Source organism: Plectropomus leopardus, chromosome 12 (genome assembly GCF_008729295.1).
Source record: "Plectropomus leopardus isolate mb chromosome 12, YSFRI_Pleo_2.0, whole genome shotgun sequence".
NCBI lineage: Eukaryota > Metazoa > Chordata > Actinopteri > Perciformes > Serranidae > Plectropomus > Plectropomus leopardus.
Genome location: NC_056474.1, coordinates 2,600,187 through 2,612,298, shown reverse-complemented (window position 1 = coordinate 2,612,298; position 12,112 = coordinate 2,600,187). Strand labels below are relative to the sequence as shown.

The 12,112-nt window shown below is 38.4% G+C and overlaps 1 protein-coding gene across 1 annotated transcript in view; it reads left to right on the top strand.

Annotated features, from left to right (window-relative positions):
• LOC121951689 (kidney mitochondrial carrier protein 1) overlaps positions 1 to 9,981 on the top strand; it is an 11,715-nt gene extending 1,734 nt beyond the window's left edge. The window contains exons 4-9 of the mRNA XM_042498123.1: positions 1 to 47; positions 1,958 to 2,053; positions 2,178 to 2,302; positions 4,787 to 4,910; positions 5,620 to 5,700; positions 7,115 to 9,981. The exon at positions 1 to 47 is cut by the window's left edge and continues 39 nt beyond it. Coding sequence (XP_042354057.1) covers positions 1 to 47; positions 1,958 to 2,053; positions 2,178 to 2,302; positions 4,787 to 4,910; positions 5,620 to 5,700; positions 7,115 to 7,156 — 515 coding nt within the window. The 3' untranslated portion in view covers positions 7,157 to 9,981. The remainder of the gene's footprint in view (positions 48 to 1,957; positions 2,054 to 2,177; positions 2,303 to 4,786; positions 4,911 to 5,619; positions 5,701 to 7,114) is intronic.
• Positions 9,982 to 12,112: the final 2,131 nt, after the last annotated feature.

The window sequence follows — 12,112 nt, the reverse complement described above, 5'->3', positions numbered from 1 at the left end:
CTGGAGTCATCTCGTCCTCCATCGCCAACCCCACTGATGTGCTGAAGGTAGCTATTTTATGGAGACAGATCTTTCTCAGTATAATTGGTGCAAATAGATCAACAATAGGTGTGGTTTTGTTTAATCTGTAAATATAAAACCCCTTCTACAAATGCCAAAAAAAAAAACAAAACTGATTTGCAAAAAACAAACAAAAAAAAACAGAGCTGCAGACTCCATAGTAGATCGACAATAGGTGTGGTTTTGTTTAATCTGTAAATATAAAACCTTTTCTACAAATGCAAAAACAAAATTGAAAACTGATTTGCAAAAAAAAAACAGCTGCAAACTCCACAAATAAAAAGAATATCTGTGAATACATTTAATTAATTTCCAGATAAATCATAAACATTTGGCAATATATTTCTAATATTTACAGCTTTCACACAAATTTTTGTGAATCCAATTTTTATTTTTGAATCTCAATTTTATGCTTGTGGATTCAGATTTTACACACATTATTATTTTTTTGTTTATGCATTGGCAGATCTGTTTCATATTCACAAATTATTTTTTTGAGTTAAATTTTTTTGTATTTGAATGAGATTTTAAATTTGTCTTTGCACATGTTTTTAACTTTAAATAGTCATTTGAATGTACAGATCTCTTTTTGTATTTGTGGAAGCAGATGAATATTCGATCTTTTCATGCTATGTTTTGCAAACATGAGGACTGGACTTGTTTTTGTCTCTAAAGCTGTCGAGCAGGTCTGACAATTTCTTTGAGTGGCAGTCTGAAAAACAGCAGGCGTCTGTCATTTTTGTACCGCTGCTGTCAGTACTCTTGCAGCCTTGAGCAGCGCTGTTCTTCAGTAATAGTTTTGGAAAACTGAAACAATAACGTTAACTGTCTGCGGCCGCCCCGTGGCATGGGCGTGGTCTGTTTGGTAGCATGCCGAATGGAGTGAAGGTCATCTTCGTGCTATCAAGACCCCTCTTGTGAAGATTATTTATAGACTGAAGCCTCTAAGGATTAACATAGTGTTCTGTAAACGATATGAGCGCATGAATATGGTGAATGTGTGCACACGCTCAGCTGTACTCACCATGTTTTGCCCGGCTTCTTCTCGCCATGCGCCATTGGTGTCAGGATGTTGTGTCCACAGTGTGTTTGTTTTCAGTTAACACTTTGAAACCTTCATCAACTCACTGTTTTTGTTCTGCATTCAGATACTTTTCACAAGCTTTTAAACCTTTAAAGTTTTAGCAAAGTTGGTTTGAATTGTTTGGAAAACATTGTGGGGAAAAAAGGCAACGAGCATATTGCCGAGAAATGTTCCAGAAATTGAAAGAAATTTGTCAATTTAGGGAAAAACGTCTGGAAAACTATTATTTTTACCTTCTAAGCTCTGTTTTTTCAGGCCTGTTTTCTTATTTAAAAAAAAAAAATATTTTTTTGTGCTAACTTTCAGGTAGTTTTCTTATACTTTTTAACCTTTTTTTTTGCAAATTTTAGGGTAATTTCTTCTTAAACTGATCATTGCCTTTATACTGTGTTCATTTATTTATAATTATTTTAATGAAGCCAATTTTCTCAGGGTTTCAAAGGTTTAACAGACTAATGCAAGCTGCTGCAGGTTTGGAAGATTGTGTTTTTATCACCGTGTGTTGTAGCTGCGTCCGCCAACTCGTCGTGGAGCCAGAAAACAAGACAAACTGAAGCTGGTCTGCAAACAGCAGCCGTTAAAAGTGATAACAAGTCAAGCAGGGGCCGGAGAATTCCTGGAAGTGAGGACTGAGAAAATACTTTAGGGCATCTCGCTTGCCAAAAATCCCTGCAAACTTTTTTAGCTTTTGCATTCCTATGGTAGCGAGTTTAATACTCCTCCGTATTTGTCTTGGTGGACCTGCAGCATTCCACACTAGTTGTGTGTGCTTTCATTGTCTGAAGTTCAACTTTCCTCCGTCTGTTCTTCCAGATCCGCATGCAGGCTCAGGGAAATGTGATCCAGGGCAGCATGATGGGCAACTTCATCAACATCTACCAGCAGGAGGGAACAAGAGGACTGTGGAAGGTACAGACAGCCTGAGAAACGCTTCATTTGCATTGCTAATAAATGACCTCACAGGTTACAGGCAGCACAGACTCTGTGGTTTAAGAGTCAGATGTTCAGTTTTTCTACATTATCTCTGCTTCAGGGTGTCTCTCTAACGGCTCAGCGGGCGGCCATCGTGGTTGGAGTCGAGCTACCGGTCTATGACATCACAAAGAAGCATCTGATCCTGTCGGGTCACATGGGGGACAACGTGTACACACACTTTGTGTAAGTTTGAAGAGTCACGTTGAGAGCCTCCTCCTCTTATCACTGGGAGGAAACTGCTCGCAAGACACATTTCAGTATCTGAAAGGAGAACTTCACTCCCTCAATTGACCATTTCAATAACACATCGGTTACTTATGTTTCATTTTATTTTTAAGGACAACACACATTAATTAACATCTCTGTAAATGTGCCAGTGTTAGCCATTTGGCTGATTTTCAGCTGTAGTCTTTTGGCAAGATGTTTTGAAAGGCATTAGACATAAAAACCAGCCGGACACCAAAAAGACAGCAACAACAGCAACAAACAGGGACTCCCAAAACAGAACACCAGCCATGCAAAGCAGCAAGAAACAGCAGAACAACAGTACGAAACAATAGCACAACAACAACAAATAGCATTTTAGCACAAAATAACCATGCACGCAGCATAAATCAACAACATAATGTCTTTTTAGCACAAATATAAATGCATGAAGCAACAACACACACTAATGCAAACATGCAGACATGCTGAGCAGCAATATCAACTGGAAACAGCAACAGACAGAAGCAGAGATAAAATACAAGAGTCATAATGCAGACCCTTGATAAAATGTTAAAATATGCAGTTATGCGTTAACAAAATTTTCGTATGCACTAAAACACAGACAGGCCATGCAACCCAAAGTTAGGCAGATTGTCAACAAGACATTTCATACATACCCATGCAAAGCAGGCCGCGTGGCAACATTCAAAAGACATAAGGCAGGTTAGCAGCAGGTTAACCAAATATACTAACAGTGAAAACAGACGGCTGCTTCTCTGTCACGCTTCCTCAGTGAAAGAAGAATCCAAAACTGAAGTCATACTGCATTTAACAACAGCAAAACTCCCACAACTCATGCAGTGTAATACAAGTCCCATATATCCAGCTGAATGCTCAGGAAACTGAACTGAAAGTGAAATTTGTTGATGCTCGCATCCTTGCCAAACTCCATTGACAAAAATAGTAATTTTACTTTGCTGAGCACATGAGCTACTAGTCTACAGCTGCCTCGATCAGTTACTTTGTTTGTTTTATTATTTGACTTTGGTGTTTTAAAGTCACACAGTAACACAAACTAACTAACTGATCAAGGCAGCAGTCGACCAGCAGCTTCTGTGTTCAGAGAGGTAAAATTACTGTTTTTGTCAGTGGAGTCTGGCATGAAGAGAGCATAGTTAAATTTCACTTTTAGTTCAGTTCCTCCTCAGAAAGTGTGTTTGGGAAGTACTGAGCATATGACTGGATAAATGAATCATGGATTATACTGCACGCGTTTGTAAGAAGATGATTTGACATTGCTTTTCCGTTGTTCAAAGCAGAGCCCTATGACTTTAATTTATCGAGAATTTTCTCCGTCTTTGGATTCTTTGTTCACTGTGGAGACATGCAAGAAAAAGCATGACACAGGGTGAGTAATTGATATACAAATGATCATTTTGGGGGGGTGAAGTATTCCTTAAAGGTGGCACAAAGAGGTGAAATGCCCTGTTTAACATATGTATGTGCTGACCGCTGTCACCGGATTGCCCACTCAGCTGAGAGTTTTCAAGTCTGTGTACTCGCAATTAAGAAACTAGTCATTGTTTGTGTTTGTTGTTTCATTTGTCTCAGTGCTCAGCCGTACAGCACTAAAGTCTTTTAACCCTTAGACTGTGAATTGAAGCTTTTCTTAATAGTGTTGTTCCTCTATCGGTATCAGAAATGCCTCCAATACTGCCTAAATAGCTGGATGAAGTTTTGGCAAGTACACAAGTCTTTGAACCGATACGAAGTAATTTCTTAACCCTTTGAAACCTGAGCAAATTGGCTTAATTTCTTTCAAAAACATGGCAAAAAGGCAATGAGGAAGGCAAGAAGAAATGACCCAGAAATTAGCAAGAAAATAGTAAACGAGTTCTGTGACCTAATTTTGAATATTTTATCATGATAATTATGAGTATAGTTTTTCCTCTAGCTTTGTTTTCTCTATACATTTTCCTATATTTTAAAAAATACTAATTTTCTAAATTTACCAATTTCTACATACCTTATACCTTTTTTAAAGAGAAATCACACTCAATTGCTTCGAGTTCAAAGATTTAACTAGTTGTGAAAGATATCTGAACAAGGCATGTCACTCCAGGTTTCAAAGGGTTAATTAACTTAAATAATGAGGTCGGCGATGTGGAATACACAATTTTAGAATATCTCTGGAACGATGTGGTGTAAAAACTTTAGTACTCGGTTTCAGCTGATACACAAGTTCAGGTATCAGGAAGGAAAAAGTGAAATCGTAACATCTCTGTTTCTAAATGTTCAGTTTCTGTTCTGAGTCATGCAGGAAAAAACATTTTTTTTTTTCCACAGCAGTGCGACAGCAGCACAAACACCGCAGCAATGAATGTTCAGCACCAAAGATTTAATTTCAGGTGACAAAAACGGACAGTTCATTATTTGAACCTGTGTCTTGTTGTCCCTCAGGTCCAGCTTTGCGTGCGGTCTGGCGGGGGCTCTGGCCTCCAACCCCGTGGACGTAGTCCGGACACGAATGATGAATCAGAGAGGAGGAGCTCTGTACCAGGGAACACTGGACTGCATACTGCAGGTCAGTCGCCTCACACTGCTTCCTGCTCAGACAAAATCAAGATCTGTTTACTCGATATGTGCAGTGCTGTTGTATAACGTCCTCTGTGGCTCCGGAGGGAGCTTTAAAGTCGAAGAAAACAACTCCTGAAAAAAATCTGAGCCAGGCAGGGTGGGACTAACAAAAATATTACTGGATGCATTCTGGGAAATGTAGGATCCACTCAGTTCCTTTACATGATGTTGGAAAAATCGAATTATTGTGTTAGTGCGAAGAAAACTTGACTTTTAAAATACATGTAAACCCTGTTCAAAGAGATCAAAATCGCACTAACACGTCCAGATAATTTAATTGGAAGTTGAGCTATGGTGTACCACTCTGAAACTGTAGAGGCTTCAAAGAGCAAAAATAACAATTCTTGCACAACGTTGCCTTAGCCACAGGCATCTTTATGACCTTCATCAGTGAATGACCATGCAAATGTTTTGACATTTAAAGCAGCCCGCAGCATCAGAGTGATTCGGTTTTTAGACTGTAGTCTGATGCTGTGAGGAAGTGCCTCTGTGTGCATCCTGAATGAATATTTCATATAATGTAATACTGTTTAATATCTAGATCAGACCTTAATGTCACTGATTTCCCAGTTAGAAATGCCCAGAGAGGACTTTAGAGCAATCATCAGAGGATAATAAGCTAAAATGGGTTTTTAGCGTGTTTGTTTTCTCCTCAGACGTGGCGCTCCGAGGGCTTCATGGCCCTCTACAAGGGTTTCTTTCCCAACTGGCTGCGCCTGGGACCCTGGAACATCATCGTATCCTTTAACCACCTCATTAGTGCACCGCTCTGTTTACACACAGCATATCCTCTGTGATGCAACATCTTTTGAGCTGGAGAAATCAGCAGGGGAAAGTTGTAAATTCTGTTACGCATTCAGTGACGTGTGGCATTACAAGCCCAGTGGAGGGAAGCTTAGCATAATGCTAGCTAATTCTCTTATGTAACTTTGTATAACTACTGCCTCAGTAGCCCACTGGCCCTGGTTAGAGAGCACCTACAGGGGCCCTCGATGAGGGGTGGGAGGACAGAGAGGAGAGTGAACTCTATGAACAGGGTTAATACGGTCATGGAATACCTGGAAAAGTCATGGAATTTGCTAATGGCAATTTCTAACCCTTGAAAAGGTTTTTAAGACTAAAAATACAGTGAAAATTTTAGAAAATTTATGGAAATGTGTTTCACAGACCTGTATTATAACACATGATGTGTCTAAGGACCATCAGAAATGTGAAAATCCAATGGTAATTTCTGTTTTTGGCCATGATAAGTGATGTGATTTTTGGTGAAACACGAAAAAATTGGCAGAATTTTTAAGAAAAAGAAATGGCAAAAAGTTTTGCATGTTTTTTTTTTTTATCACCAAAAAGTTTTAAGGAAAAAGAAATGGCCAAAAGTTTTGTATGTTTAAAAAAAATCACCAAGATTTTTTTAAATGGCCCAAATTTTTACATGTTTTCTTTAAAAATCACTAAAAATATTTAAAGAAAAAAATTGCCAGTTTTTTTTTCTTTGTTAAAAATTGCCCATTGCCAAACTTTTTTATTTCTTTAATCACCCAAAATTTTGAAAGAAATCATGCCTGCCCTTGGGTTTGGAAGGCATGCTTCCTTAAAACTTGCCAGCAAAATAAATGGAAAACACAGCCATTGAAAGTTGTATGCCCCGCCCCAAAATCAAAAAATGGGCTGTCTCTCTGGTGTTCAAAAATTATTTGACATTTCCACCTCCCCTCTCATAAATAACAACCACTCCCTCAGTTATAGAAATTTCAATTCTCTACCTGTTCTGAATCCATCATTTTTTAAAACAATATATGTTTTTAAAAGCTATTATAAGTACCGATGGCCGTTTCAGAGAATTTATGGTCTTGAAAGTTTGCCAAGAAGTCATGCACATTTATTTGTAAAAATGTGTATGAGCCCTGTATGAAAGTCTTTCTGCAAAGGGTTAATAGTTACAGTTGTCAGCTCGTCATCGTGCACCGACCAGCCCTGATGTAATGAGATTATTGACTTGTTTCAGCTGAGCAGTCTGAGGTAACAAGGAAACGATAACAAGGGAGGCTTTGAGCTGAAGTGCAGAAAGAGCCAAAATTCCTCAGCGAGTCTCCCACGCTCAACAAGAATGTCCACTTTCCGGCCGATAATGTTCCTTCACTCTGTATCCAGTTCTTCCTCACATACGAACAGCTGAAGAAGATCAACGTGTGAGCGAGAGAACGAGACGGTGAAGAAGAGACGAGAATGTGCTCACGCTCCGAAACGAGCTGAGAGGACCAAAAATGGCTGGATGTTGATGGATCCTTGATGGAGCCACTGAGAGGGCGAAGGGGGTTGATGTAGACCCATGTACGAGGGGCGGCGTGAGAATGTGCCGGATTCCTGTTTGGGCTGCATGTCTCCAAAAGCCTGTGGCAAGTTGGAAGACACTCATATCTGATGTTTTTGCTCATCTACATGCTGTGTTCAGCTTACGCCTATCATATACTGGGAAACTGAAAATGCTTTTAAATCTGTCGTCTAAAGATAATGTGAATATTTCATCACAGACTGTCCGATTTTGCAGAGACTGGGATCTTGCTGGATCACCATTTGCAAGACTATAATTAGATTCCTTTAGAGATTATTTCCAATCCTGCTTCTGGTGGAGAAAAAAACACCAAACTCCCTTTAAGAAATATGACGTTTAAACAATTCCTTACGTGTATGCGAAAACACATAACTCTAGAAAAACGAGATAAAAGGCGCCAGATGTCGACAGTATTCTCCTGAATTCGGCTTGGTTTGACACAGACTTTACATTTTGGATTTTCTCGCCTTAACTTGCCACCAGCCTCCATTGGTTAGCTGCGCTCTTCTAGTGGGAAAAAGAGGCAAAAATTAAGATTTCTCACTAAAATAAGTGCTGGTTGGTGGATCAGATAAACGTCAAATTAAACACAGTCCCATCCCAGATAGCAAAACTATTGGTTGTTGACGATATTCACGCCAAGACAAAAATGGTATGCTCATATCAAACATGTTTAATTTTGTCGAACGTCATGAGAGGAAAAAGACCGACTTAAGACAGCTCAGACTGAGTTTTATGACCACCTTACATCAAACGATAGGGATCACGGGAGCACGCACCGACTGAGGTTAAACTCATGATTTTATTACGACACTGGACATTTGTCTGCAAAAGTGAAATTACTAAAAAGTGGTTTGATGTAAGGCCGGCATAAACCACCCATATTAAGGTCAAGTGTGTAGGACAAAGGGGGATATATTGGCAGAAATGGAATGTAATAGTATTTTTTCTTTTGAGTTTAATCACCTGAAAATGAGAATCTTTGTGTTTTCGTAACCTTAGAATCAGCCGTTTATATCGACACAGGGAGCAGGTCCTCGTCTACCAATCTGCGTGTTTCACGACTAGGTCTCTACAGTCTTTATTATTATTATTATTATGCTTTATTCAGTGTTTTAATCACTGGATTAATTTGTTTTGGAGAGAAACAGACCTCTGTGAATAATTTGGCTTCGGTAAAAACCTCCTCAGTGTCTGGATCTTACATTATCAGAGGGAAACGGTGAGCACACAGTAGCATGTGGTCGACTCGCTGCCCGTTTTTAACATGCCAAACAGCCTCGGAGAAACACTGATTTATAACATGAAACTGCTTTATTCAGTGTTTTCACTGGCTAAAATCACAGGGTCTGTTTATTCTGAAGAGGAAAAGGTCTGCAGATAATTCGGCTTCCGGTTAAAACCTCCTGAACGTGTCGATCTTAAGTTATCAGCGACAAAAGGCGGGCAAACATCAGCGGGTGCAGGACTAGTGAACTATCTGCAATAAGCCAAAGAGCATTGGAAAAACACTGATTTGTAGTGTGAAAGTGCTTTATTCAGTGTTTTTACCAGCTTTAATCACCTGGTTAATTGGTTTTGGAGAGGAAGAGACCTCTGAGTATAATTCTGCTCCCAGTAAGAATAACAACTTCTGAAGTTATTCTAACCGTGAAAAGTTTCAGCTATTTAAACTCTTTAATCCGCACCACTAGATGCCCCTAAATCCCCCTAAATCTTACATACTATTTCTTTAAACTCCACGCCACCTTATTTATTGTCTTGTAAATGTTAAACACTCCAAGACTCTTGTTTACAAAGAATAACTTCAGCCAGAAACGGCGTTAAAATGGCTATAATGTGGTCTCCAAATTGAGTGCCTTAGTTTGTGATGCAGGCTGTCGGTGCCTGAAGGACCGAGAATGTCGGACAGCAGCTGACAATCGCAGTGATCATTCCCTTTTGAAAAGAAAAACGATTGTGTGCATGAAAACTTGGACTAGGATGTGTTTTTTTGTTGTTTTTTTCTATATTGCTAAATTGAGCATTGGTTTTTGAGGAAAGGTGAAATTATTTATAATTGTGAGAGTCTCCCAAGAGTATTTACAGTGTAAAGAGCCAAAAATACATCCCGGTGGACTGTAATGAATAACGGTCGTGTAAACGAGCGCTCAGCCAGGACACAGATCACATGCCCAAATGTGGCGAGACTGGTGGTCCCTCATGCCAGCGAGTGCAGACATAAATATAACCTGTGGCAGCTGGGGGTGACTCCCTGCGTTCTTGTGATCATATACTTGCTGTGAAAACCTATACACACGTTATGTAAGCTTACATACGACGTCCCACAACGCTTTCGGGTTTAGACCACTGACTCGGATATCCAAAGTGCATCATTTGACAGTGTTTATCGCTCGAAACCACTAAAAGTACTGCAGATGCTCCACAGTTAACTCTGGGTATTTTTTCATATTTGCACGATGAATCTGTGAGCTTTCGTTGTGAAGAATGCTTCTGGCTGTTGTGTGTGTGAGTGTGCGCGCGCGTGTGTGTGTGAGTGAGAGCTGCCATCGCTGCCAAAGTATAACTTCTGATGTTGGTGTAAAGCAGTGATGCTCAACTTGCAGCCCGTGGGCCGAATTTGGCCCTCAATAGGGTGCTGGTGGCCTTTTTCTTAAGCCTCTTTTTCTCTGCACAAACCCCCCCCCAAAAAAACCCTGCAGACACCCTTTAACATCTGGCTTTTTGATTTAAAAACTGGAGTGACATCACTTTTCTTGTGCTGCTTTCAGATGTCTTTCACAAGTATTTAAACCTTTGAACCCTTAGCAGATTGGTGCGATTTCTTTCGAAAAACATGGGAAAAAATTAATAAAAAATGTTTGAATTGCAAGAAATAAGTAGTTTGAAAATTATTTTTAAAAAGTTAGGGAAAAAAGAAAAAATTCAAAGCAAAATTCTTTAAAATGATCATTATTACATATTTGAATTTATGTTACAGAATTATAATTTTTCAAGATATTTTTCCAGGTCATTTTCTTGTTTTTCTGTTTTGTTTGTTTGTTTATTTTTCATTCATCTGTTATTGTGTTTTTTTATTACAAAATTTCAGGTAATCTTGTACTTTTTACTAATATCTTGGACATTTTTGGTTCATCTTACATTGCTCAAAAAAAGCAAGGGAAAAACTATATTAATAATCATGGTGATTACATAATTATAATTCTGTTACCAAATTCATATCCTTTTTTAAGCACTTTTTTTTCAAAGGGATTTCTTTGTGGGGTGGTTTTAAACATTCTTTTTTAAAATTTTATTTTATTTTTTATTATTATTTATTATTATTGTTATTACTATTTATTGATTTCAGGTCATTTTTTGTACGTTTTACCAATTTCTTTTTATTTTTTGGGTTTTTTTTTTTTCTTTTGTTGATCATGGCCCATACTATTGATTGAAATTGCAACAGTTCGGGGTTCAAAGGTTTAAAATGCTCGTGGAAGCAGCACAAGAAAGTGATGTAGCTCCAGCTCTCAAACTAATATGCTAAATTTGGTGAAAAAGAGGTATAATTCACATTGAAAATATATTCTCAATGGTAATATTTTTGGACTTGTTATGTAAATAGTGTGCCAGAGTGCATTAAAAAGTTGAGTTTTTGTTCATGAAAAACAAGTTAAGGTCTTTAAGGTCCCCTTAAAATAAGTCCGAGCTAAGCCCTGAATGTCCTCAAATCTTGGAAACACCCCTGCATGCACCTGAGATCTGTGACTGGATTTGTCTCTTTGCAAAAGAGTCAGAACAGAAAATAGTTTAAAAAAACAAATTTATTTTAATATACTGATAAACATTAACAATTTTTTCTTTATTAATTGGCCCCGTCTCCTGTCATTTTGCAAAAGCGGCCCCGGGTAAAGCAAGTTGAGTGTCTGTGGTGTAAAGGCTGCCTGTATATTTGCAATAAAAGAGAAAAACCTCCACTATGTCAGTGTTTTGTTTTGGCCACAGTGTGGCGCTGTGGAGCCACACACCACAGCTCGACCCAGTTCAAACCAATATCTGTTTGTGAGTCTCCCTAAATTCCCAGTTCCTCAACTATGAGGCCACAAATCTAGCACAGTCGTGTTGTTTCTGAGGGATTGCCCAGTTTCTCTCAAACACACGTGTTCACGCAGCGTCCCACAAACAATGATTTATGAATTATTCAGGGGGAATCTAAGATGTAATTCTTTTATTTTGGTGGGTAAATTCCCAGTTTTCCGTCATCAGAGCTGTTTTGAGGAGATGATGGGAGCTCAGGGGAGTGCAGTGGGAAATGTTGCAGTGAACCCGCAGTATGTGTGTGTGTGTGTATGTGTGTGTGTGTGTGTGTGTGCGCGCCTTGTTCTTTTATTTAGGGAGCTTCACTGTGGGACTTATTACTTGTGTGAGAACTGTTATTGTTGCTTCATCTCAGCCACCATGAGCTGTGCTGCCACATTACTGCTGGCAGAGATGGTCACAAATACAAAAAAAATGTCTTGTTACAAAGTACAAATACTTGCTCATCACATATATCTAAATAAAGTAATACAAAATACTGGTATGGGAAAATGTATTAAATAAAAAAAGGGACTACTTTTTGTTTATCAGAAGAGGGGAAGAGGGGGTAGGCTGACGTGTAGCATTTATATATATACATATATATATATATATATATATATATATAATATATATATATATATAGTAGCATTATATATATACATATATATATATATATATATATATATATACCTGGGGGAAAATATTATATATATAAATACGCATTAACCAGTTTTTTTTCATATATATTTACACCA